Raw genomic sequence first — 27,793 nt, 5'->3', positions numbered from 1 at the left:
TGGATTTCCTCTTGCCACTTGTGCATCAACTCACAGACATAGAGATTTCTTTAGGTGAGCAGCACAAAGCTACACTGCTTCTATACTGACAAGTGAGATCTCATATATATAGTTTGTCCATCGAAGTCGATGAGGACCACACAGTATCATTAGAGATCTCATAGAAAACGCCTGTTTCACTTCCTCAGTATAGTCTTATTTGCATGCACACTATCTGCTCACAGTAAGAATTGCTCAGGAATAGTAAGAAATCCTCAGAATACAGAGTTGTCATGACAACATTGCATCATTAAGCTTGTTTATGTGGCTGATGTTCTCTGTCATACACCAGGATGTTCTTGGCACGGAGATTCTGATTTGAGGTGGATAAAACAGCTAGAGTTTGACCACAATGACCCCGCCAATATCAAGCATGTCAAGTTGCTGGAGGTGAGTGAAGCTGCAGAAAGAAGCACGTATTTAGTTTTCACTGGTGTCTCAAACAGTCTGCATGTGCAAAATCACACCCTCCCAACCCCAATTTTGCAGAGTCCTCTTCATAGTGGGTAGTGTCTAAACAACGTACACTAGCAAGTACAGAATACCGACAATGCACTGTGCCTTTTAAAGAATGCTATAACTATATAGGGTGTGGTTTAAGATTCACTTCACAGTTGTAAGATAATCAGTGTTTATGTCTTTATATGATATTAGATTTGAGATTTATATGTTAATATTTGATTTATATGATACAGAATTTATATAACTACAGACTATACAAAATATACAGAGTGTCAAGTAAACCATGTAGTGTATGAAATCATTTACATTTAATGACTTGTATTAGGGAGTTGCAGAACTCAGAAAAATGTTTTAGAGACTATGTCAGTCTTTTAGGGTGAAATACAGTTCTATACATTCCTTAGTATCCTTATTAGTCAGTGAATTGTTTTTGTAAATAATTACTAACATGCCCAATTTTTATGGTAAACTTGAGAATGTATTAGTAGATTTCAAGATTCAAGAGTCAAAGTTTTATTGTCATTGTGTTTCAATGAATTTCAATGAAATTCTGTGTGTGTAACTGTTCCCATGATGCGTTGTGCTGTTTTCATGTAATAGGGCTGCAAGAAAAAATACAATTTTTGCATATTAAAATGCACATTTGAATGTTTGGTATTTAATGTTCTACTTTTAGTTACCTTTTGTTTTTGGAAAGACATTTGGGTTTGAGATCAAAAGATAAATACGAGACAATAGATCGGAATTTCAGCATTCGTTTCCTCATATTTACATATAGTTATGTTAAACAACTTAGAATATGACACCTTTGGCCATGACACTACCTCCACCATGCTTGACCGATGAGCTTATATGTTTTGGATCATGAGCAGATCCTTTCTTTCTCCACACTTTGGTAGAGGTTAATCTTGGTTCCCGAACTTTTGTGACTCATCTTTGTATTTCCTTGTGAAATCCTATCTGGCTTTCTGATTCTTACTGCTGATGAGTGGTTTGCTTCTTGTGATATGACCTCTATATTTCTGCTCTTAAAGTCTTATATGAAAGGTGGATTGTGATACCTTCACCCCTGCCCTGTGGAGGTTGTTAGAACTCCAGTGGTTTCTTTCTTTTTTCACTACATTCTAAATTGTTGTATTGGCTATGCCTACTGCTTGTGCATGGTTCTGACCTATCTTCCCTCTTTTCTCAGTTTCATAATGTCTTGCTTTTCTCCTATAGACAGCTATCTGGTTTTCATGTTGATTTAGCTTTTTTTTTTTTTTTTAACAACAAATGCAATCTTCGCAGGCAAAACCCAGGGCTCAAGCCAAGAGTAGACATTCAGAGCTATTAATTGTTTAAACAGTCAATCTGACAGGACAAAACTGGGCAAAAAGAAACACCTGTCAGTTGTGTGCTACAATATTTTTGATCACTTGAAAAATGGTTGGGTTCAACAAAAGGTGCCATGTTCTAGGTTTTTTTTTTAATTTAAAAAAAACACATCTAGATGTAAATATCAGGAAATGAAAGCTGAAATTCTGATCCACTGTTTCATATTCATATTTTTATCTCAAATCCAAATCTTCAGTGTATAGCAAAAACAATAGAATTGGCCATGCTGTTCCAATACTTTCAGAGGAGACTGAACATATTCTATATTATTTGGCTAAAAGAATATTGTTGCTTGATGTTGGAAAAAAAACATCTGAATAAAAGAATGTCACTTATGGCACACTATATACCATACTATTTTTCTTTTGTTTAATTAAGCTTGAATTTCCCAATTAAATTAATTCCACTCCTGTTAGCTAAGAGTAGGAATCTGAGGCTATCATCGGCACAGGCTCATTGCAACTTGACAGTTGAAGATTAGAAGAAGAAAAAAATCAACTGGCCTTTTTCCGGTCTTCAGAGTAATTAACATTTCCAACAGGCACTTATTAGAGTCATTCATTTTCTTAAATACTGCAATACTCTTATGCTATATCGTGCGAATTGAGTACATATAAGGAATAGAAAGCTGTTTTGGATTTAACTGGGGTTAAAAAATATTCACTTGTGAATAAAGCTGTTATGCTTTTTGGAATGATCATGTTGCTTTTATAAGCTGAAAGAGAGAGAGAGAGAGAGAGAGAGAGAGAGAGAGAGAGAGAGAGAGAGAGGCTGTGAGAAATGGTGTCATGCCATTTAAAAAAAATAAATAAGTGCAGCTTATATACTACTGCAGCAGTGTGAAGTGCTGCTTAGCCAAAAGTTAACTGTTTCATTTAGTTCTGGTCAGCAATGCCATGTTCTTAAAACAGTAACAGATTACACAATGCTACCTGTGATTGCAAGATGAAGATGGCAGAGTTACAGTATATGAGGTACAGAAAATCCATCCATTTTCTGTACCGCTTGTCCTACACAAGGTTGCGGGGAAGCCTGGAGCCTATCCCAGGGAACTTGGGGCACAAGGCGGGGGACACCCTGGATGGGCACAATCACACACACATTCGAACAACCATTCCCACACGATGCAAAATTTGGAAATGCCAATCAGCCTACAACGCATGTCTCTGGACTGGGGGAGGAAACCAGAGTACCTGGAGGAAACCCCCGAAGCACAGGGAGAACATGCTAGTTCAGCGCACACAGGGCGGAGGTGGGATTCCAACCCACAACCCTGAAGGTATAAGGCAAATGGGCTAACTGCTAAGAAAGCATTACTGTGAACAAATAGATGAAAACACATCAAAATAAACTAAATTAATTAATCTCTCAGAATCATTTGGTAAAAATGGGTTAAAAGGTTATAAACAAAAATCTAATTACATTTATTATAATAAAGTAAATACCCAAGGGAACCAATAATTCTGGAGCTGACTATTTTTTAAATTTTTAAAAAAAAAATACACTTCAAATTGCTTGCTGCAGCTAGTACAGCACTATTTCCTGCCATGGAGATTCTTTTTTTTTGTCTTCACTGGAAATATTTTGCATAACTATAACTGCAGGAGTGCAGCACACATACCAGCCCACCCTTCTAAAGGAGGACCATCATTTCAGCTGAGATAGCACAAAGAATTCAGTATGTACCGAAAGTGATTAATACAGATTTGTGATATCATGGAAATGCTTGCAAAGGGAAAAATGTATTTGCAAGTTATTAGACCAAAGGAACTCCAACAGCAGCTGAAACTATGAAAGCATTTCCTTTTACCACTGGTGTGGTTTTTGCAGTTACCCTGCCTTCACCCACAGTCTTTTTTTTTTAGAAATGCTACATTCAACATGCAAAACGTTTCTGAGCATCCATAAAAGATAGAAGGTTTGACACTGTACATGAGCACCAAGATGCAAAAATTTGATTAAATTTGTATTGGATGAAGTTAGATAAAACTATATATATATATATATATATATATATATATATATATATATATATATATATATATATATATATATATATATAGATAGGTGTGCAGCAATTATTGGCACCCTTTTAGTCAATACTTAGTCAATGCTACCTCCCTTTGCCAAGATAACAGCTCTGAGTCTTCTCCTATAATGCCTGATGAGGTTGGAGAATACATGGCAAGGGATCTGAGTCCATTCCTCCATACAGAATCTCTCCAGATCCTTAAAAGGTGGACTGTCCTCTTCAGTTCATCCCACAGGTTTTCTATTGGTTTTCAAGTCAGGGGACTGGGATGGCCATGGCAGGACCTTTATTTTGTGGTCAGTAAACCATTTTTGTGTTGATTTTGATGTATGTTTTGGATCATTGTCCTGCTGGAAGATCCAACCACAGCCCATTTTGAGCTTTCTGGAAGATTCAGTCAGGTTTTCAGCAGGATAATGCACCATGCCACACTGCAAAAATTGTTCAGGAATGGTTTGAGGAACATGAGAAAAAATTTCAAGGTGTTGACTTGGTCTTCAAATTCCATAGATCTGAATCCGATCGAGCATCTGTGGGATGTGCTGGACAAACAATTTCAATCCATGGAGCCCCCACCTTGCAACTTACAGGACTTAAAGGATCTGCTGCTAACGTCTTGGTGCCAGATTCCACAGCACACCTTCAGAGGTCTTGTGGAGTCCATATCTTGATGGGTCAGAACTGTTTTGGTGGCACAAGGGTCTACACAATATTAGGCAGCTGGTTTTAATGTTATGGCTGATCGGTGTAGATGCACACCCAGTCATCAGTCTGTTTCCTTTCTAGTACGCAGGACACAGGGGTCTTGCTCAGAGGAAGAAAAAAAGGTACACACACTTACTCATCTCCTCCTCTCTGCTTTTGTCTCTTAATCTGCATTTCCACTTATTAGGAATACATGATTAGAATGATTACAAATTATGATTGACACATTAAATTCTATTATAAACCTAACCATCTGTTTTTAAGCTAATCATCCACTGGCCTGTGTATCTGTTCTGTCAGCAAGGGATCATCAGGGGTTGTATTGTCAGCTTCAATGTTAAGGATGTCAACACGTGCGTCATTGTCCATCTTGTCATTTATTTAAGTTGATAAATGTCCTTCAATCCTGAAATAAATGATAACAGTATGTTTATAACGAACCATCATTCAAGCGTTATAAAACCGTTGCATCAATTTTTTTTTTAAACTGTTGGATTCATTATATGATTTAGCAGACACTATTTCACAGAAGATATCTGTTGTATAATAATCTGTGGGAGCAGTGAGTCATGGTTAATTCTGCACACAGTTCCTCACATAAGAGCACGACAGGCTTCTGGACCATGTGTATGACTTTGAGAGGTGTTGTAGAGCGAGCTACACAGGGAAGAGACTGGTTACCACAGTGATGACAATTTCAGGAGAGATCGTTCTGGCCAACAGATCCTTCAGACCATTTCCTCCTCCACAGGAGCTGCTAGAGGATGACGTAGGCAGTCTTTTTTCACATTTAGTAAGTGTCCATTGAAATGGTTGAAGGAAAAATCCACCCTGGATTTATTTTGTAATGAAATTCTGAATTGATTTCTTTGGTTTAAATTTCTTTAATCAACATGTTGGTCTATTTTCTCTTTGGTTGTCGTGCTTCCTACATTACACAATGCTGTTTGTCTATCTACTGATAGTGCTGCCCATTATCCCTTACTTTTTGAGGTCATTTTTTTCCTCCTTTCACCACATCGGTCAAATACTAACTTCTCACAGAACTAATGAAAATACAGCACCAACTACCAAACTAGCAACAGAATCACTAAGCACATCAGAAAGATTTCAATATAAACATATTTAATGCTTCAGGGTGGAAGTAAAGTGTACTAATTACTGGACAGTCTGGAAAATATATAGAATACTTCCTAAAAGAATTACACAGGGCATATAATCAGTTTCATAATAATTATGTTGGTATACATACAAGTATGACAGAGATTTTTCATATATATCCTGTACTTTGAGTTTTACACACCAACCACATCCAGGAAATTATCCAAACATGTGGCAGCAGTGCATTGCATAATATCATGGAGATGCAGGTCAAGATCTTTAATTAATGTTTACATCAAACACCAGAATGTGGAAAAAATGATTGGTTGGTCTGGTTTGAGTATTTCAGAAACTGCTCACCTCCTGGGGGTTTTCACTATAGAGTTTACACAGAATGGTGCAAAAAACAAAACAAAAAACATCAGTGAGCAGTGTTTGTGCAGGCAGAAACAGCTTGTTGATGAGAGAGGTCAGAGGATAATGGCTAGACTGATTCAGACTAACAGAACAGCTATGGCAAGTCAAATTTGGGTTGGGCTACAGCATCAGAAGTTCCACTCATGTTAGCCAAGAACATGAATCTGAGTGGGCACAGACTCTCTGAAACTAGACAGACTGATTAATCTAGATTTGTGCTGCAACATTCAGATGGTGGAGTCAGAATTTGGTATCACCAGGATGAAGCTATGGACTCAAGCTGCCTTATGTCAACAGTTCAGGCTGCTGGTGTTGTAATGTTGTGGGCAGTGTTTTCTTGGCACACGTTTGGCCCTTTAATCCACATTTGGCTCCTCCCCAGTCACTATATCTGAATCCAGTAGAGCACATTTTGGATGTGGCTGACCAGAAGACTCATAACATAAACATGCTGCTGACAAATCTTCAACAATGTTGTGATGACCATGTCAACATGGATCAGTATCTCAAAGGAATGTTTCCAGCACCTTGTGGAATCCATGCCACAAAAAAATAATAATAATTGAGGCTATTCTGAGGTGGGTCCTACCCAGTATTAGCATGGTGTTTTTAATAAGTAACCTAGTGAGTATATTTTTTCCTATCAAAACCACTGGTCCTTGGAAAAATGGTCCAGGAATAGATTTTTCATGCTAAAATCTATGCTAAAAGATGAAAAGTCTCAAACATACCACTGAGTTTAAAGCCATCTGGCATCTGTTAGATGTAATCTCATTGCTAGCCCTTCAGTTCTGCATGTCTCACCAGGAAATGTGTGTTATTGTTCCATTTACATATTATTTTATACTTTATATGTTTATATTTACATGTGATATTTGATATATGAATAAGCAACATGTGGGAGGCAAAGGGGAGACCATGGTTCAAGTCACAGGTACTGTTACAAGAGGCATTCCTCATTAACATGGATACTATATATATTTTCAGCTCTTTACTTTTATACACAGAAATGCTTGAAGCATGATAGAATTTTTTTTTTATTTCTTTAAATTACAAAATAAAGGAAACACCCTCAATTAAATGCCAAATTAAAAATACTGTGGTGCTGGAAAGTTTGCAAACCCTTTATAATGTTCTATATTTCTGCATAAATGACCTAAAACATCATTTTCATCAATAATTAAATGACCAAGTATAATATTTTCTCATTTGTTTCATTGGGTTCTCTTTGTCTACTTTTAGGACTTGTGAAAATCTGATGATGTTTTAGGTCATAGTCCTTCAGGTGCCTTTTGGCAAACTCCAGGCAGGCAGTCATGTGCCTTTTACTGAGGAGTGGCTTCCGTCCGGCCACTCTAACATACAGGCCTGATTGGTGGAGTGCTGCAGAGATGGTTGTTCTTCTGGAAGGTTCTCCTCTGTCCACAGAGACATGCTGGAGCTCTGTCAGAGTGACCATCGGGTTTTTGGTCACCTTCCTGACTAAGGCCCTTCTCCCCCGATCACTCAGTTTGGCCAGGCGGCCAGCTCCAGGAAGAGTCCTGCTGGTTCCAGACTTCTTCCATTTACGGATGATGGAGGCCACTGTGCACACTGGGACCTTCAATGCTGCAGAAATGTTTCTGTACCCTTCCCCAGATCAGTACCTTGATACAATCCTGTCTCGGAGGTCTACAGACAATTCCTTGGATTTCATGGCTTGGTTTGTGCTGACATGCATTGTTAACTGTGGGACCTTATATAAACAGGTGTGTGCCTTTCCAAATCATGTCCAGTCAACTGAATTTACCACAGGTGGACTCGTCAAGTTGTAGAAACATCTCAAGGATGATCAGTGGAAACAGGATGCACCTGAGCTCAATTTTGAGTGTCATGGCAAAGGCTGTGAATACTTATGTAAATGTGCTTTTTTTGTTTTTTATTTTTAATAAATTTGCCAAGATTTCAAACAAACGTCTTTCACATTGTCATTATGGGGTATTGTTTGTAGAATTTTGAGGAAAATAATGAATTTAATGCATTTTGGAATAAGGCTGTAACATAACAAAATGTGGATGCACTAAGTATCCAGTATCAACTTGAAACTTGGAGTTGTAATTGGATACAATTTATGTCTTAATGATTTTGAAACAGGAAGAACTCTTGCATAAGGGGAAAGTGTTGCAGGAAAATCATAGATAGCATCAAAGATTTGCCGACATCAGATGTGTGCCAAAACTGAAAGCCGTAAAAGTCTCAGTTACGAGTCACATATGAAGTAGGGGATTTTGACTGCAATGTTTTTGCTATTGCTGTGATTGCTAAACCCACAAGCCTTTATTTTGTATTGATTTAAGTGTTGGCTATACCAAGTGTCCCAAAAGTCTCCATACATAGTGGAAATTAATATTTTTTAGCAAAATGTCTTCCAAACATTTTCATACTTAGTTTGTATTCTATATTTTCAGATAACCTATAAGAATGCCTTTGACAAAAGAAGAACATATTGAAGTCATTATCATGACTGGATCAGGAAGCTGTTGCAAAGCTGTGATGGACTTTAACTGTCCCCAAACTTCAAAAAGACTGGATGTGTTGTGGCCAAATCGAGAAGTGTAAGCTCACGCACATCTACTGATGAAGGCACAACCAATGTGGTACTGCCAAACAAAGTCCCCTATGTATGGAGACTTCTGGGACACTGTATTTTCTCAACAGAGAACAAAAGGTTCTCAACTGCACGTGTATTAATTTTTATTCCAGAAGTAAAGATGTGATATGCAGATGAGTCGCTGTAATGTTCATAATTCATTCATGTTCAGCAATCCTGGTCAGATTTGTAGTGGATCTGGAATGGATCCCAGAAACACTGGACACAAAGTGGGAATACACCCTGAATGGGATGCTAACTTATCACAGGGCATGCGCGCGCGCGCACACACACACACACACACACACACACACCCCCCAGGGCAATTCGGCATAGCCAATCAACAAACTAGCATGTTTTTGAGAGGTGACAGTAAACCAGAGATCCCAGAGGAAACCCAGATAGACAAGAGAGAGAACATGCACATCACAGACAGCAACCCAAGCTCAGGATTAACCCGAGGACCAGAGAGCTGTGAGACAGTAGTGCCATGTCTTTAGAATACTCGTAATAAAATCGTACACCATAATTAGAATATTGTGGTGCTCAAAAAGCAGGATCAGATCAATAAAGCAGTATGCAACAGAAAAATATGTTGTACAACATATTTTTTTTTTTTATTTAAAAAATGTTTCGTACCAAAGTGCATTTGTATCATCACAGGGTAACAGCCCATATTCAGCATTTCAAAGGTAACCTGCTTAGCACTGGCATAAGCTTGCTGGTGCTGATAAAAATCACACCATATATTCAAGTAGCAAGAATAATTATTTATATATATATATATATATATATATATATATATATATATATATATATATATATATATATATATATATATATATATATAAAAAAAAACAAACAAAAAAACTGTTCTAGGCAACAAAAATAAATAACATATATAAAAAAAAGAAAAACAAAGAAATGAAAAACTTCACATGGAAGGAATTTGAATGAAAGAAGCAAGTCTCACAGGATTGTACATCTCGCTCACTTTGTGACTCATTGTCCAGTTATTACAATATTTAACACAATGTCCATTACTTCACTGTTTTTTAAATTATTAAAACAGGATTCAGGAGCTCGAATTATCCAGCTTTGGATGGTAATTTGGTATTACCATCATTTTCAGAGTTTGCTTTATTATTCACTAAATGTCCTTTAAATAATCAACTACTCAATTTGTAGCTGGCGTCCAGCTGCAATCACCTGTTGAAGCACGGCGCTGTGCATGAGTAAACAGAGTTCACCTGGTAGGACCTGTTTGGTACCTTCATCTTAGCATCCAGTGGTACAGAGATAGTCTGTGGCTGTGCTTGCCCATGTGATGGGCCACTAGACACCTGCAGTGAACCACTGTGGCAAAGGTAAGCACCTGAGGCGTGGGCTGAGACCAGCACAGGTTGGCAACTCTGCTGGGCGTATTGCAAGGTGGGTCTGTGGACGTACTGGGCTACTGTGGCACTCTGGCTTTGCGCGGTGTACATAGCTTGCCCTGGCTGTGGACCGGGCTGCTGTAGTGGGCACTTCTGCTTGTTGGCTTCTTTTAAATCATTATCATGGGCACTATGAAGAAAATAAAAGGTTTGCAGTCAGCATGTTATTGCAGAGATACTGTTGGATATAATATAGGTTACTTTAATGATATCTTGTATGAAAAGGTTCATCTCTGAGTAACAGCTAAAAACGTGCTTAGATACACTAAGCAGTCACTCACAGAAGCAATCTCTCCACACAGGGAAGTAGCTGCTCCCAGGTGTAGGCGGACAGGCGCTGTAGGCGAGGTGGCCAGGTTGGAGCCAAATGCAGGATTACACGAGATGAAGCCACACAGGCAGCAGCTACTAACGATGGTGCAAATCTTAGAAATGCATGGTCTAGGAATAGAAATGCATTAAAAAAAAAAGAAAAAAAAAAAAAGAATAGTGTTTAGTGTGACCACAAACTGCTATGTGGAATACGTCTTCGACACAGTTATGAAGGGAATCAACTTTACCTTGCAAAGAGACTTCCAAAAAGTAGTCTGCATATTTATTCATATACAACACTGTCTTCTCTAAGCACGCCATTGGCCAGCCGTCATGTAGATCTGTTTCACTGACACCAACTGACAGGTAATACTCGATGAAGTGGGCAGCTGTGGGTAAGTAAATGTTCCAGTGGAAGTTCTCTAGGAGAAGCAGCTCCATGTGCAACAGGCCCTGTTTGGTCAACACCAGGTTCATGGAGCTCATACAAGTTAGGCTGTTGAGGGTTTCCAGCTTAGGCACTCTGTCCTCTCTCTCTTCAAATTTACCTAGGGCAGAAGCATTTCGAAGATCAACTTACATGCATTTGCCTTTTAAAATTTTTTTTTACAAGGTGCCCCTACCATATAGTTGCATATTGGATACAATTACTCTCTGTAGACTAGCTGCTGCTATGCACAGTTTGTCAGCCACCCTCTATTCTGTACCCGGAAACATATGCAATACATCAGTCCGCACAGGCTTTTGTGAGTTCTTTTGCGATTGTTGCAGCCAAAAATGCTTGATTTTGCAGCAGCTTTTTTTTTCTCCTAAATTTGCAATGTAACTTACAGAGTTCTGCTTGTTTTTTTTTCAGAAAGCTACTTGAATTTTCAAAATTGCAATTACACAAAATTGTTTTGCACGGTCTTTTGCAGTGATGTTTGTTGGAAAATGCAACCTTTTAGCTGTAATCATGTTCGATGCACGTGAATCAAAGAGTGCTTTGGCTGAATGTGTGTTTTGATGACGTCACATGACACAGCTTGGCCCAAATCTGCAGAAAACCAGTAATTTTGAAAAATCTGACGCTCCTCAGAATATCACAAGCTTGCTTGATTTTGCATTCCTTTCTGCAATCGCAAAATCCTATAAGGACTGCTATAACCACATCCACTTCAACACAAACTTACTAGCCAAAAGTAGGCATGAAAGAGCCACCATGTGGAGCTGCTGCACAGAGATGTCATAGCAGTCCATGAAGAGGTCCAGCAGGTACACAGCCAGGTGTCTAGCTGCTGGACACAGCCTGAAGCGGTTGCACACGATGGCTATGAGGTCTGCAAAGTAACGCCTAAGGTTCAGTTGTGGGGACTGACCTCTGTAAACAGGCAACCTCAGCTCCTTAAAAGAGAGACACAAACACTCATGGTTACTAGGAGTAGTTGCAGGGATCAACAGCAGGGTTAGAGAGCAAAGTCAGAAGAAAGGAGATCGACCTTGTAGCGTAGAGCATGGTAAATATCTCCGGCGAGCTGGCCTTTCCACCACTGGCCCTCCAGCTCCATTGGGTGAAAAAGTGACGAGATGCTTTTGGAGCAGAGAGATCAGAGTTAACGATGCAGTCTATGCAGGTCAATTTATTTTCAACTAAAAGGAGCTCCTACTAAAACGCTCCAGTGCAAACTACTGCAAACGTGCAACTACCAACTCCTCTAATTGCAAAGGTCACTCCCATTCAATATCCACTCTGTGCTCACGAGTAATGAGAAAAAGAAGTCATCACCCATTGGTTCAGTCTGTGGCCAATAGTGCTCTCAATCAAGAGCTGCTAATTTAGACGCATTTAAGTGACTACTAAACTCAGAATGAAACGTTTAGTCAAGAGACCATACTGGCTGCTTTGTCAGGTCTAAAAATGGCCAACTTACATGTTAACAATATCCTTAATGCAAAACACACAGGCTATTTTATCATGTGAACCTACACATGATGTGAAATAACGCATGTTTGAAAGAAGCATTCCCAAACGTGACTGCAAAACAAACAAACAAACCAGTTTAAACCATTTAACCAAGTGTGAGTCTAACTCTATCTGGAACCCAACTACTTACCCCTATACAATGAAACCTGCATACACACTACAAAACAACAAATTATCCCGCACATCGAAATGGAAACAAGATGATTAAAGAGTGCCGATGGCGGTGTTTATGTTTACGATGAAACACCTGAGTTATAAGCAACACGCCGCACAGAAACCTTTGCCAACTTCAGCCAATTGGATTTCTCTTTACAATCCCCAAACTTCAGCGAGCAACCAATCAGGGGCAGGTTTGCATTGACGTCACAGAGTCAGCTACAGAGGAGCCAGATTGGTAATCCAGTCGAGGGTTTGCTGTTGAATTTTATCTGTTAACAGTTTCCAAAAGCACTGACACTTTTTTTTTCTTTTCAAAATCGTCCAGTTATAAAAAAAAAAATATGATAAATGTTTGTGACTCACTCTTATTTTAAATGGTGGAAGTCTTTGCTCTTTGTCTGATATTAAAATAAATAAATAATCAAAATTACACCTCAGTGCTGTTGAATACACAAGTCAGTAGGGGTTGATTAATTTTCTATAACAGCAGTTCTGACACTAGTGCCGGCTGTAATTCAGATCACAAGTTTATATTACTGCGCTTGTTCTAATATCTTATTGTTTCTATAGCAACTGCTCATTCACCGAGATTTGTAATCAAATAATTTAAGCCTAATAAGAAACAGATTAAGAAAACCCTGTTATTTAACAAAGCATGTTTCTGTAAGGAGGGGATATATATTTTTAAAACATTTATGGAAGGAGTCGACACTAGTGCTTTGTAACAGTCAGTAAGTGTTCAACTTACTGACTGTTTTAAGTTTCTATAAAAATTTCACAGATTTAAAAAAAAATATTTTTAATCAAAATTGCTTCTGTTATTTGGACAATCCCAGTATCAGTGAATCATGACAGTCAGGTAAACAAGGTGCAGGTGCCAGTTGTGCTGCCCACTGTACCCATCTAGAACTGTTTTGCACAGATGATAATAGGGGTAGGGGCACAGTGGTTTGGGGTTAGCACGTTTGCCTCACACCTCTGGGGTTGGGGGTTCAAATTCCACCTCTGCCTTGTATGCGAGGAGTTTGCATGTTCTCCCTGTGCTTCAGTGGTTTCCTCCATAGTACTCTGGTTTCCTCCCCCATTCCCAAGACATGCATTGTAGGTTGATTGGCATTGCCAAATTGTCCATAGTGTGTGAATGTGTGTGTGATTGTGGCCTGTGATGGGTTGGCACCCCGTTCAGGGTCCCCCTCCTTGTGCACTGAATTCCCTGAGATAGGCTCCAGGCTCCCCAGTGACTCAGTGCAGGAGAAGTGGCATGGAAAATGGATGGATGGATATTAGGGGTTTGAATGTATGTTCTGATGTTCAATTTAAATTGTTGTCATGACCATCATTAAAATGATTACGCTTGTGAAACATATTGCAACTGTGAATCAGTGGCACTTTTTTTGAGCATCTACACACTAAAAGCAGCTAAAAGCAAAATGCACACAATCACTGTCCATGATAATATTTTTGTGCTGTGTACAGTAGATGTGAAGAAGATTTTACTTTGATGGGTGAAATACGTTTTCAGTCAGACTTAAAATCCTCCATGGGAGATGTTTTTCTCCCATTTGATACATAATAGCTTGACCTTTAAATGGGTGAAAACATGGGGCATTTCTGCTGGTTCTCTGAACTGGCTATAGCTACAGAGCCAGCATCACGTCAGTGCCAATAAGAGAGTAATTCAACATCTCTGGCAAGGGCAGTTTGCTAGTTACATAATTCATTGTGGTACTATAAACCACAGTGGTGGTGAGAATCTCCTACATACCTTCCTGTGTTTTTGCCCACAAATGACGAAGAAGAAGAAGCCTGATGAGACTTTCAATGAATTTGTAATGTAATACGAGCATCATACAGTCATCTTTCCCTGGAAACTTCTCACTTAGTTCTTGCCAGGTCATCATTGGTAATAAGGAACTCTGACTGTTATCTGGAGTTCATAGAAGTTCATAGACTGTTACCTGGAGTTCATAGAACCAAATTATATAACTAGTATTCAATTTGTCTCTTCTCAAACGCTGGGGCAGTGAGTCTCAATTGGTTGATATATGCCACAATGATGTAAGGAACCAAACTACCTTAGAATTACCTTCATAGAGTGGCATGTCATAATACGGGCTGGGTGTCCAGCATGCCTATAGGCCATGGTGATGACATTCACCACCAGCTGCTTAGACAAGGAAGCCCCTTTGTGTGTGTCCTCCATAACTGAGGATCAGAAGGCCATCTCTTATTCTAAGTAGCACCTTAGGGCATGCATTTGGAGCAATGAACACTCTGCAGGTTTTCCTTTATGGAATGCTGCAAGGTAAACCAACTAAATTACAAAATCGGGTAATATGATGTTGGACAAAACCCCCAGGTTTAATCACATCCTGTCCTAGATTTTGGAGCATCATGGTGGATGGAGGTGCCTTGCCCTTTTTACAAAGGTTGTAATAGTTTATGAGCTACCACAGAGATGCCATCTACCATGCCGTGATGCGCTGCAATAGCTGGCAGTGGAAAGCATGGCCTTGACAGCCATTTTGAGGTCAAGGAGAAGGTTGAATGGTTTAAAATCTGACTCCAGTCTGCAGTTTTGCATGTTAGCAGAAGCCAGCTAATTTAGCAGGCTCATCAGTGAGCAGCACATGGAAAAGATAGAAAACTACTTAGCCACGCTAGCAGCACATCGCCAGCTTTAGGACACGTGACCTGTAGCTGTGGCTGTAGTCACAAGCTGTTATGCTGATAGATCCATATGGTGTACATGTGGTTGATGTGTATGAGGCAAGAAGAAGAACACGATCAACTATATTTGGAGTAACTAGAATTTTTTTTTTTTTTGCGAAACCATTTGTTTCTTTTTTTTAATTACAATAGTAAAACAAGCTGCTGAAAACTCAAAAGGGTCCAGACTCACTGAAACCGGACAGTTGAACTGTCAGATTTCAGTAGTGCAGCCTTCCTGGTGTTTGATGTGAACATGAAGCTCTTGACCTGGTATTGGACTTCTGAGACGCGACTGGCTGATTTCATAATTGAATCGGCATTCCTACGCCATCACCAGGGGTGTCCAATCTTATCAGCAAAGGGCCGGTGTGATTGCAGGTTTTCATTCCAACCAAGCAGGAGCCAAACCTGATTCCACCTGTTTAATCAGTTGATCTTGGCTTTCAATAGGCTCAAGTGTGGCTTCTGCTTGGTTGGAATGAAAACCTGCACCCACAACGGCCCTTTCCGGATAAGATTGGACACCCCTGACCATCACATAGAAACCAGTACAAAAATTCTAATAGTTTCCACTACAAATACCATTACAGACCATCAGCTATTAACCATTAAAACCATTACCAAATGGTTTACATTACATAAGATATATTAAGGACGTCTGTCCTTATGGTGTCCACCAGGCATAACATGTCACCAACAGAAGGCAACAAATTACCAGTAGAGACCCACACAGTCCATTACAGTTACTATTAAAACCAATACAATTCCCATTATAACCTTTAAACACAATACAACTTCTATGAGAGTGTCTATTGTTTTTTTTTTCAGTGTATACTGTGTTACAGTTAATGTTCTGCACAAACTCATCTGCAAAGTCTCACTATGTAACATAATGTGTGTTGCACTATGTAACCTAACACTACTTTTACATAAAAAGTAACATTGTTAATATTATAACACAGTTTTCTAACTTCATATAAATCTCATATGTTATATATGAAAACAAATGATACAAAATAAGAGAGAAAGGAAGCAGAATACTCTGCAGGAAATGCAGTAAAATGCATGCATATGACGTGTGACATGACACGTAAATGCAACCGAGCCAAATGCCAGGCTTTGGGCTACTTAAAGCAATAAAATGAAAACAAACTGTTTTTTTGTGGGCTTGTTTCTGTGGAGTCGCGTGTAGTTGGATACGTTCACAATGAACTTGTTTACATAGAGTAATATGATCTGTTGTGATGCCTAAAGGCGGGCTGTTTGTCGCTGTAGTATTTGGATGACGTCCCCTGAGTTAATACGACTGTTATAAACTGTTGATAAAATCGCCGAAGAGGAAGCACGTGTCTGTCCCAGTAAAGCTGAGGCCACCGCTTCATTTACAGGTTTGCACACAAATATTACGAACTGCGCGTGCAACAACACTCCCACATCTAGTCGCGGACACTTGTTTTCCAGTGAAGTGACACACACACTCATGCACTCTCACGCACACGCCGGTAATCGGTGTTGATCGGCTTGGCTGGGGCTTCGAGCTCAGTGGGAGACGCGCTGTGACTGAGTGTCATGGCCGCCGCCCGCTGCTGACGAACCGGGTTACAATATGAGGACGCGCGACTCCACGTAAGTCCGTTTGAGCTAGAAGTTTTGCACGCTTTGCTTGTGTATTTGCAACAACTAACACATCTATCTATTTATTTATCTGTCTGTGAAGTTGTTATTGAAGTGGAAATTGAGGTCGAGAGAGAGAGAGAGTGTGTGTATGTGTATGAGTAGCTAAACTCCGAGCGGTCTGCGTGCTAATTTCCATCCAGGACCTTAAATAACAGGTATTTACCTCATATGGAGTTTAAACGCAAACCTAATTTAAAAAAAAGCTTTCTTTTTTAAACAGACTTTTAACTTTTAACATCGACAGTGAATATACTCTGCTCGTCCGCCACAGGTGCAAACAAAGCTCTGTTGTTGGCAACTATTGTAGCTGTATAGGAACTAACTTTCCCTAAGGTTGATACACAAAGATAGGCGGCGTTGTTGTTGTTGTTGTTGTTGTTAAACTACATCTTTGGGTTCTGTTATACAACGCTATAAACTGATAAAATGATTAAAAAAAACAACAACAACACCCAAAGTAATGTTTTGTTCAGTATTGGAGTTGGCAAACCTGGCAAATCTTTGAAGACCACGAGGCTTTGACACTTTCTACAGGTGCACCTTAATACAGAGAGTGCACTATATCATAGTACTAAACATGCATTTATATGTACTCTCACTTTCTCAAGGTCATAGTTAGAGCTTAACTTCATTTATACAGTAGCTGCTTTGTAATTAAGATGTTGTAGCCCCGGGTTTAAGGCTCGAAGGCGGTGGTGCTCAAAATGGGTCCACGGTTTTTCAGTTTTGTTATGGAAACCACAACTCACTATTATCAAAGTTATTATGTTTATTATTGACTTCATATGGCTATTTGCCTGTTTGATTGGCCAACTAAATGTGTTTAATCCAAACCGCAAATAAGCTCAAAAACTAGTAGGTTTATATATAACGGCAACTTGGTCCTAATGTATTCTGGCTGTGGAAATTTCCAGAACAAAAAGCTCTATGGCTGTATTATACATCTGTTCTGGGATGGTCTTTGGAGTTTATTTTCGCATTAAAGTGGTCCTTGGTTACAAAAAAGTGCACTAAGGTGTTTAGCACAAACGTTACCATGGACTCTGTGGGTCAGTTCAGAACCACTCCTAGTTATTTCTTGTCTAAAAGTGTGGAAGTCTAGAGCGTCACTGTTTCCCTTTCCCATTTTCTATGCAATACTAGGTTTAAATTGGGAATCACGGGGTGGAGGAGACTTAATTCTGTCACATGTGCTATTGTTCAGTTTGTGTTCACATAAACACTCAAACAAAAGATGATGCTCGATATTGGAAGATAAGTGATACTGATCTGATAGAAATCCTCTTAGTAACTGAGCTACTCTTAGACAAAGTTATGCAAAGCATCAGCGATGTAATGGTATGTACTTTAAGACAGCTGTTGCCCTGTATTCACATCTGTGTTGTGTCAGTCAACATCACACACGTTAATGGCATACATATGTGAGTGGATCAGGTCAGAAAATGTGTCGTGTCAGATCCGATACCGATCCAGCCTAAGCACCGGTACTCAGTATTTGATAGGTGCATCCTTACAGTTTATCCTGTGATCATAGTTAACTGTTAGTTTATGTGACCTTTGCTTTGTAATAAAGATGTTGTAGCCTCTGACTCAAATTTCTAGTCATTGCAAGCACAATAATGTTGATAAAAACAGTCTATAATGAGCATCAGTACAGCTTGCACGTATGCCTTTCAGTGAGTAATAACATAGTGGTAATTGTTGTCAGGTGATATTAGCTTTTCAGCATTATATAGCTAACAAGGCATGTTAAAATGTATACTGCATTTTGCACACACAAAGTGTTGTTATCAAAGATTTGTCACTTTAAAATGGCGGCATCTGTACTTTATAAAGTATTAATACTATTTATAGTAAAGCACAGTGGAATTCTGATTTGTTGGATCCTGAGTGATGCAACAACCTTTACCCTGTCGTCGGGAGATGAGTGTTCGGATCGTACGCGTGTTCGAATCCTGACAATACCACAGCCTTTAATGGAAGAACCAAAGTGCAAATTGGCTGTGCCCTCAGGGTGGGAGGAACAGAATACTTTCTCTCCCCTGTCAATCAGAATGACACTAGCCAATTGTAGGTGTCTGTAAGCTCGTGCATGCAGAATGGGGTGGATAGCACTTTCCTCTAGTGTGTGATGCTGCTTGAGCGGCTGTTCAAAAATACGTGGAGGTTGGCTTCTTGTGTCTCAGAGGACGTATATGCTTGCCCCGCCCTCCCTGGTTTGTAGATGTCGTACGATAGGGATGAGTTAGCTTGTGGGTGGGAGTTGCCTAGACCAAAACTGGGAGAAAATTAGGTGAAAATAAATAAAGAAATAAATAAAAAAAAAATTCTCAGGTGTTGTTTAGTTTTCTATTACAGCAGCTTTGATAGGCTAATAATAAACAGATTAAAAATGTGTTATTTGACCAATAAATATGTCTAATATAAATAATGTCTGATGTTGAAGTGTATATGTTTATTTAACATTTATGGAAAGAGTCTTGCATGTTGTCATTTTCTAACTGTAAGTTTTTTCACTATTCAGGACAGACATGCTTTACACTTTCTCACTAACATGACAACTGTGTTTTTTTAATCTTATTTAGTTCAAAAGAGAGAAAAAAGAGGCTGGTAAGGGAACTGTTTATAGCTGCTATAAGGGCTATACGTGATAACATGAACTAGTTTCACAGATGCTCCACTTTATTAAATGTAACTGTTAACAGTTAAAACAATGTGATTTGTTTTCATTATTTAATACAATAACTTCTAATCTGGTATATTGCTGCTGTTTAGGAGGAATAAAATACTTCAGGTTGTGCTGTTATTAGAAAATAATTAACTCATTATTTACCGATAACAGTGTTTGACAACCCTCGTCATGTATTGTTTTATTAATTAAATACATTTTTATAGAACTTTCTAACACTGATGCTGTTTCACCAGTTTATTCACTTTATTTATTATTTCTTTATTTATTTCTGAGACCTTTTGGCTAGTTAGAATCTTACAGTTCATTGTTCGGGTGTCAACAGTCATCTCAAGTTAGGTCAGGACTTATTGTCATGTCATTCCTGTAAACATACACTATGAAGTTATCCAATCAGCCAATCATGTGGCAGCAACTCAATGCATAAAATGCATACAGGTTGAAGGTTAGGAAAAAAAAAATCACCTAGTCTTCAACTGTCCCGTTTCAGATGCCCATGATAGCCTGAGATTCTTGTTCTTGGCAGACAGGTGTGGAACTTGATGTGGTCTTCAGCAGTTGTAGCTCATCCAACTCAAGGCTCGACGTGTTGTGCATTCTTTTGTTGCGAGATGCTTTTCTGCTAACCTCGAATGTAAAGAGTGATTATTTGAGTTACTATAGACTTACTGTCAGCTTAGGCCAGTCTGTTCATTCTCCTCTGATCGCTCTCATCAACAAGGTGTTTTAGCCTGCAGTCCCTCCGCACACAGGATGTTTTTTGTTGTTGTTGTTTTTCGCACTATTCTGTGTATCTCTAGAGACTGTTGAATGTGTACGTCCCAGGATTAGCAGTTTCTGAAATACTCAAACCAGCCCATCTGGCAGCAACAACCTTATACATGGTTAAAGTCACAGAGATCAAACTTTCCCCATTCTGATGTATGATGTGAACATTAACTAAAGCTCTTGATTTGTATCTGCATGATTTTACGCATCGTGCTGCTGCTACATGATTGGCTGATTGGATAACTGCATAAATGAGCAGGTGTTCCTATTAAAGTGGATGGTTAGTGTATACGGTTGAATTAAATGCTATGACTTTAACAATACAGGGATACTGTATACAGGTTAAAGGACATAGTAGAAGTGGTTTGAGGGAAAGGACAACCTGTGGAAATTACATGTAAGTTATTATGTATCAGATCATATAGCGGAATTTAAACGGTATAGATATAAATAAACTTTAGTTTCTAGTAGAACATTTCTGAGTAGTAATTAAGGACAGATCAGAAAGACACTAGAGCTAGTATACGAATTGTGATGGGAGACAACGCCAGTTTGTATGATATTGAGCCTCTGGCTAGGCTGTAATTGTAAATGACATTGCTTGAACATGGCACTAGTAAGAATGGCGAAGGTGGCTCAGTGGCTTTGGGCTACTGATCAGAAGGTTGTGAGTTTGAATCCAGTTCCTTCAAGCTACAGTGTTGGGTCATTGAGCATGAAAATGATAATTGCATTTTTATATATGTTCCAGGAGTCTATAATATGAACATGGAAGTGGAACAGAAAAACCCAAGCAGCCACAATGAGGATCAAGCTGGTGACAGTGACAGAGGCAACTGGCGTAGACGCCTGAGACTCAGGAAATCCCCAGCTGTGAAAAGTACAGTTGAAGACCAGAAAGTCGATAAAAAATTGACCAAGGAGTCACAAAACGAACAAAACGATCACCAAGTAGTGGAGACCGCTATCAGCAAGCTCGCATTTACATGCACTGATTGCAAGGATGGCACGAGATTTAGTCCAGATGGTTTGTTAAAACACTTTAAAAACTTTCATGGAGGAAAAGGACACCCACCGTCTTTTCCTTGCGACATGTGCAGTTTTGCTGCTTCTGAATTTACTACCCTGCAGCAGCATTACCTGAAACACAAACACTCTAGGCTCACCAGTGAGACGTACAATGATAAAGGCTTGCAAACGCCATCCCAACTCACAAAGCATTGTAAAACACACAACAATCAAGGTCAATGTGAAAAGTGCAAGTTTTCCACAAAGGAGCTCACACATTTTGTACATAACTCTTGTCCACACAACACTGCACCAGCTATAGACAGTAGTGAAAAGTCAGGTGTTAACCCCATGAATGGTGAACTGAATACGAATCTTTTGGCTAACGCTGCAGGTGAACTACAAAAAGATGCGCTACTAGACTACATGACTAATGCCTGCCACCGAGGGTGGAGCAGAAAGAACAGGTGGAGAAATAGAGACGTTGCTCCAAAACAACCCAAAAATACTGCTCCAGACGTCCTGATTCCAAAATCAGAAATTCACTGGACATCTGCAACATTTCTGCCTTTCTCAGCTGCAGGTTTGCTCGATGAAAAGGGCGATCTACTACACCCAACACGGACCTTAGAGGAGACTAAGCAGTTTCTGGAAAGGACAGTTAAGTCTGGAAAAAAATGGCCAGTGTCTCTAAAAGGTGAAACCGATCTCTCATCTCCGTCCTGTCCCGGGCCCTGCCTTTCTGAGCCAAAGATGAAGCGATGTGTCACACCACTTCCTGAGCTGAATTCTGGGAGCGATCTTTCCGGTCTCATGGGAAAGAACAGTATCTCAGTTCCACCTGATTGCACTACAAAGGTTGTTGGTTTCAAGAGGGTGGATGGGAAAAAGCATCTTGTTCTTAAAGTCATTCCTTCAGCCAAGCCAGAGGTTTCTTCAGACACAGGAGAAGATCCTGTAGGATTACACCAGGATGAAGGAAACGAGATACAATTACACCCTCATATTGAGAGGCTCAGTGATCAAATGTGCGGTGAATCAGACAATGTTACCACTGCAGGTTCTGCAATCAACGGCTATGATTCTACCTTAACTTCACACCAGCCCAAGAAACAAGGACTTCGCAAAGAAGAAGACCAAGATACAATAGGAGATGCACCTCAGGTTGATAACACTGAAAATGACCGGTGTGCGTTCAATGAAAATCCTGATGCATTTGCACAACTCACTGTCTCAGGAATAGAGGAGGTTTTTAATGTAGTAAGTCAGCCAAAGAATGTAAAACCAGCATCTCCTGAGGTAATATTTAACTCTAATGACACAAATGACCTCAATGGAGAAAATGCAGTTGTGCCAGGGGAAGTAGGTTCTGTCAATGAGGCAGATATCCAAACTCTGCATACAAATATGCAGGAGATAAGTGACACACCGAAACACACCGACAATCAGGAAAAAGCAGCAAAAGATTATAAAGAAATGAGTTCTGGCCCTTCCACAGGTCAAGATGATAAGTGTTGTGTTGAAAATCTGTCTTCAAGTACTTCGTCTGATTTTGACAGCATGGAAGAGGGAATCAACTCCCAGCTCTTAACCTTGATGTCTGTGAAAGACAGGAGCCATGATATATACATGAAGAACATGGATAAAAACTCGGGGGAAGAAGCAGCTGTAATACAGATACCTCCGGATTACTGGAAGGAACAGAAAACGGAGAAAGTTTTAAACTCCTCCACAAACAAAAATGGAGTAGCCATGTTCGAATCGAATGTTATTGATCCAACTGTAGCATCCCGTCACAAAAATACTACAGACTCTCTATTTATTTCCCCAAGTGAACATGGAAGCCTGTTTTTCCAAGACAATGGAGATGAGAACGCAAACAGCATAGACCCTAGATATGCTCATGTCCCCCTAGATCAGAACTGTACAATGGAAACTGTACAGGAACCTTATTTAGCACCGTTAGCGCTTGAATACTCTTGCCATAATCGAGACCTGTATCAGACACTTGAAGAGCTCCCTGTTACCACAGTAAGCCATTTGCTTGATGATTCTGAAGTTTCATACAGAGGTAAGCAATAATATTTATAAAATAAGTGTTCTGCTCAGATATTTTTTGACTAATGTTTTTCTGACCTTTGCCCCATGAAGCCATGTCATCAGTTCGCTAATCAGATCAAAAAGTAAATAAAATGTGTGAATGTTTTCTGTGAAAATGTGCGTCATTCTGATCTAATGTCTCTGGTCCAATGAGCTGCCTTCAGATAAATCATTTAAATAAATACACATGATTTGATAAGCCACAACAGAGAATCTGCTATAGAAGCTGTGCCAGTTCATGTTTGTAGAAGTACAAACTACCTTTATTTTTAGCTTTGAGACAGTACTTCTTCGGGGACTTGGTTCTGTCCACTGAAATACTTTTGCTGGGGTCCAACAAAGTACATCTGCTTTAGGCTGTGCGTTTCCCTGCCATATTTCAGGCTTTTTTCTGGTCAGATGTGCCTTCACGGTTGTTGTCGTTTAAGGGGGCTTTCACACTGGCGATAGCGAACCCGAGACTACCTGTAGGAGGTGGTCTGAGTTCGGTTACACTGCAACTGTGCTGCGATTCCCGTGAATGAGAATGCAACTCGGATCTGCCCTCGTTCAATAAGTAAAGTAACCTGCGCATGTGCTTTAGTCGGTGACGATACCATTAGTTTCCACAACACATGTGCATCATGAGTGGCAGAGGAACGTTGTGGGACACAGAAGAGCACATAATACCACCAAAATAATAATAATTTAAAAAAATTATGATTTGCATTGTGTTCCACATGCGTGTTTATGATGATGAAAGATGAATGCGGGTTTGATGGAATCAGATGAGTCTGAAACCGCTGTGGGGGGGCGCCGGGAACAATCCCGCTCGGATTCGGACCGCAGCAATCGTGCCCAGTGTGAAAACCAGCTAAATGTGCTTTATCTGAAAATCAGCAATTCAATAAATGTGGAGAATCAAGCAGCATAGTGGGCCATATGAATGTCATATGATTTAGAAAATTGAGAGAACCAGACAAAAACCAAAACACAATTTTTTTTTTGCAGATTTGAGAGTTTTGGAGGAAAACACTAATGTGTGCTCTTTTTTATGTCACCTTTAAAGCCAGGTCCTTCTCAATATCTTTACAGGTATTACCTCTCAGTCTGAACCAGGTAGCATGGCCACCCAGCAAGTGGGTATGCACTCACCCAAAACCATACCAGTAGCAGCAGTGACTAATGACAAGGCCTCTTCACAACTACCAGCAATGAACGAACCTCCTATCAGCAGGAGGAGACCGCGAGAACCAACCACAATAGACTCTCAGGGACACATCTCCAAATGTAAAAGAAGGCTTGTTCGAAATTCCAAAGAAAACAAGTCATCGGCATCTATCCATTACTGGGAACTGCCTGCTGCAGCAATAGAAAGGACTCTGCGGCTCTTTCCCGTCCGTTCCTCGCAGCCTGTAAAAGTACCACGTTTCAACCAGCCCGTTGTAGTCCTCAATCACCCGGACACAGATATTCCCGAAGTGGCAAACATTATGAGATCAGTTCACAGACACAAAGGGGCTGTGCAAAAGGTCGTCCTTTCTCAGGGAACTCTAAAAGCCCTTTCAGAGCTTAACTGTGACACATTCCACAATATACGTGCTGACAACTTGCAGTCGTCTCACTACAGAAGTGTGTGGCCTCAAGAGACAGTTAAAGAAAGGTTCATGCTGAAACTGAAACTGAAGAGGTTAGGTGGGAATAAGTTTATGGTGTCAGATCTAAGCTCTAATGCTAACCAGATTCAGCCAAGCTTCAGGTGCTGGTTTTGTGGTCGTAACTTTAGGAACCAGGAGGTGTGGGTAGGTCATGGTCAGAGGCATATTATGGAGGCTACACGCGACTGGAACAAGTTATTCAACAATGAAGGGCAGAGTTATGGCGTCGATCAACAATCCTTCTATTGAGCTTGTGTGATTCATAAGCATTATTTCATGGAAGCCATTTTTTGTGCATTGATTGTTCTAGAAGATTTTGAGTAGGCTGGAACAAGGTTTAAACGTGCAAAGCTCAGGGTTTGCAAAACGGGTCATGTAATGTGTATTTCCGGATCGAGCGCGTCACTCTTAGTAGTGTTAGGTTGATAAACCATCTCAGGGACAGTAGGCCAACAGAAACAGAATAATTTATTTATTCTTTCTGCTTTGGTGTCAGCGTACGTTATTGTACAAGCAATACGCATTATTTATATAAAGATTTCCAAAGCACTTGTTTATAATGTGTTTTCTGATCAAAACGAAACGACGTTGCTGTAGAATGTATTTAACTGATCTGAAAACAGCACTATAATGTTGTATTACTTTATTTATAGCTTTAATTCCTTCCATCTAACTGAGGACATTGATTTTTATTTCTTGAATGTGCTGATAAATATATTAATGTGCTATTTGACTAAAATCCATCTTTATTTTTTGCATTAATTTCATATACATTAATTGCTTGCTGGTTTTAAGCAAGTAGGCACATGTCTGCTGTTTTTTTTTTTTTTTTTTTTTTTTTTTTTTTTTAATAAATGAGCCTTTACAAAGACAGAATTATTTATTCATTTGGACAAACACAACTGCATTTGAGGTCTTTGCTATTTGTTATGTAACCTGAACAGATGTACATTTTGCTGTGAGATCGCAATCAAATTTGACAAAGACTCTGGAATTGTGATATTTAGCGACTACAGCATTTCTCTATAATGTTATCATTGTCTTTTATGTCCACATGCAATAGCGGTTCAACTGAATTCAGGACGCTGCAGTTAGAAAGATTTCATCATTCCTGATTTGTAGCAGCATCAGTGTTCTCATTGACTGAAGTCTATTTCAACTCCATTTGTATATTTCTATTGAAGGAGTGATCTGTGTACATCTCTTATTTGTGAAACATTTTTGTTGTATTTATTCATCTCTGAAAGTGTTGCAACAAGAGACAAATTTTGTTACTTCTAGTTATATTATTAATGGACTGACGGGACAGTTTGTGATGGAGTGGTTATTAATTGTAGCACTGGGGCAGTGGCAGCTCATTGGTTAAAGGCTCTGGGTTACTGATCAGAAGGTCAGGAGTTCAAGCCCCAGCACTGCCAGGCTACCACTGTCGGGCCCTTGGGCAAGGCCCTTAATCCTCAGTTGCTCAGTTGTATAAATGAGATAAATGTAAGTTGCTCTGGATAAAGGTCTCTGCCAAAAATGCCATAAATATTTACATTATAATATTTAAATAATGCAATCACTTCAGCTTGCATTCCACGGTCCAGCCCAAGTCAGGTCCCACTTCCATTCATACCTCTTTTATATGACACAAGCCTGTTTTTTTCCCTTTATTATTATTATTATTATTATTATTATTATTATTATTATTATTATTATTATTATTATTATTATGTTTTATTTAAAAACTTGTAAAAATGTAAAAAAAAAAAACGAAAGAAAAGAAAAATATTCCTAAGTCATGTACTACATAAACAAGTGCCTTCCCTTAAGACTCTGTTACGTCTTGTGATGTGTGCTGTGTGGAGACGTCACGCAGTTTCAGATATATGATAAAGAAATGTGACACTGAAACGCTGTTTCGTTTGAGTACCAATGTATGTTTACAAACCAGAAATTTGAGAAGTGTTCAAACTTGGATTGCCCATAACTTGAAATGTATGTGTACACTAGAAATAAAGTAATTCAGTTTCCACTTTCATCTTGTGTCTCAGTGATTATAATTAAATGTTTCAGATGGTTCAAAATATTTGAATAAATTGTCTTGTATTGAGTTTAAGAAAAATACACTATCTGAGTGCATTAAATACAGCTTATGTACGAATACTTTACACACTTTTACAAGCCAGTTGTCAGTATGAGCAACATTTTGATCAGTATTATTTATCTAATAATTTATTATTATCCCATAGCATGCCAGCAAAAATGGCACATTTTTTTGCTGTCTTCACCAGACGGTTTGTTCCTAGATGTTCTGGTGGATCGTGACAGTGCAGGAAGTTGTGTGCTGCTGAGCCGTCGCAGTGGAATCGAGTCACGGCTTTACAGCGTGCCTCAGATTAGTGCTATCTTTTGTGTTGCTTTGCATGTCCACCAATACAAGTGTGTTCTTTTGGTGGTTCTCGATGATTTCAGAGACCGTGTTGAAGCGCTAAAAGAGAGGACGCAAGGGGAGATTTCAATCAGTTCTGAAAATAATGGGATCTAAACGAAAGAAGTTTTACGATTCATTAAAAAGCATAAAAAGC

General features: G+C 39.3%; 3 protein-coding genes across 10 annotated transcripts in view; 1 reads left to right on the top strand and 2 right to left on the bottom strand.

Annotated features, from left to right (window-relative positions):
- Nucleotides 1-9,669: 9,669 nt before the first annotated feature.
- ccnj (cyclin J) lies at nucleotides 9,670-12,755 on the bottom strand. Of its 2 annotated transcripts, XM_017463278.3 has the most exons (6): nucleotides 12,604-12,755; nucleotides 11,989-12,079; nucleotides 11,683-11,893; nucleotides 10,759-11,058; nucleotides 10,480-10,639; nucleotides 9,670-10,328 (listed from the first exon to the last, which is right to left on the bottom strand). In XM_017463278.3, the coding sequence occupies exons 2-6, from the start codon at nucleotides 12,055-12,057 to the stop codon at nucleotides 9,968-9,970; spliced, it is 1,101 nt and encodes a 366-aa protein (XP_017318767.2). In that variant the 5' UTR covers nucleotides 12,058-12,079; nucleotides 12,604-12,755; the 3' UTR covers nucleotides 9,670-9,967. The 2 variants fall into 2 exon arrangements, with proteins under 2 accessions (XP_017318767.2, XP_017318766.2); XM_017463277.3 differs by lacking the exon at nucleotides 12,604-12,755 and having other exon boundaries at nucleotides 11,989-12,261.
- Nucleotides 12,756-16,458: 3,703 nt separating this feature from the next.
- On the top strand, nucleotides 16,459-26,566 carry LOC108263521 (zinc finger protein 518A). The gene is made up of 3 exons (XM_017464406.3): nucleotides 16,459-16,970; nucleotides 21,230-23,557; nucleotides 24,661-26,566. The coding sequence occupies exons 2-3, from the start codon at nucleotides 21,241-21,243 to the stop codon at nucleotides 25,470-25,472; spliced, it is 3,129 nt and encodes a 1,042-aa protein (XP_017319895.1). The 5' UTR covers nucleotides 16,459-16,970; nucleotides 21,230-21,240; the 3' UTR covers nucleotides 25,473-26,566.
- The window catches only part of blnk (B cell linker), a 46,292-nt gene continuing 44,583 nt past the window's right edge, over nucleotides 26,085-27,793 (bottom strand). For all 7 annotated transcript variants that reach the window (XM_017464408.3, XM_017464407.3, XM_017464409.3 and 4 more), the window contains one exon: nucleotides 26,085-27,696. In XM_017464408.3, the coding sequence (XP_017319897.1) occupies nucleotides 27,580-27,696 (117 nt within the window). In that variant the 3' untranslated portion in view covers nucleotides 26,085-27,579. The remainder of the gene's footprint in view (nucleotides 27,697-27,793) is intronic.

The sequence above is a fragment of the Ictalurus punctatus genome, chromosome 3, assembly GCF_001660625.3.
Source record: "Ictalurus punctatus breed USDA103 chromosome 3, Coco_2.0, whole genome shotgun sequence".
Lineage (NCBI taxonomy): Eukaryota > Metazoa > Chordata > Actinopteri > Siluriformes > Ictaluridae > Ictalurus > Ictalurus punctatus.
Note: the sequence above shows the minus strand (reverse complement) of the source record. Positions and strands in the feature narration are given on the sequence as shown.

What these genes read in the sequence shown, in the direction of transcription:
- ccnj (XM_017463278.3), bottom strand. Translation starts at nt 12,057, where the DNA reads ATGGAGCTGGAGGGCCAGTGGTGGAAAGGCCAGCTCGCCGGAGATATT. An exon ending in TTTGGAAGTCTCTTTGCAAG is followed by an intron (nt 10,640 to 10,758) that starts GTAAAGTTGATT and finishes TTCTATTCCTAG; the next exon opens with ACCATGCATTTCTAAGATTT. An exon ending in TGTGTGGAGAGATTGCTTCT is followed by an intron (nt 10,329 to 10,479) that starts GTGAGTGACTGC and finishes TTTTCTTCATAG; the next exon opens with TGCCCATGATAATGATTTAA.
- LOC108263521 (XM_017464406.3), top strand. Translation starts at nt 21,241, where the DNA reads ATGAACATGGAAGTGGAACAGAAAAACCCAAGCAGCCACAATGAGGAT. An exon ending in TTCTGAAGTTTCATACAGAG is followed by an intron (nt 23,558 to 24,660) that starts GTAAGCAATAAT and finishes ATATCTTTACAG; the next exon opens with GTATTACCTCTCAGTCTGAA.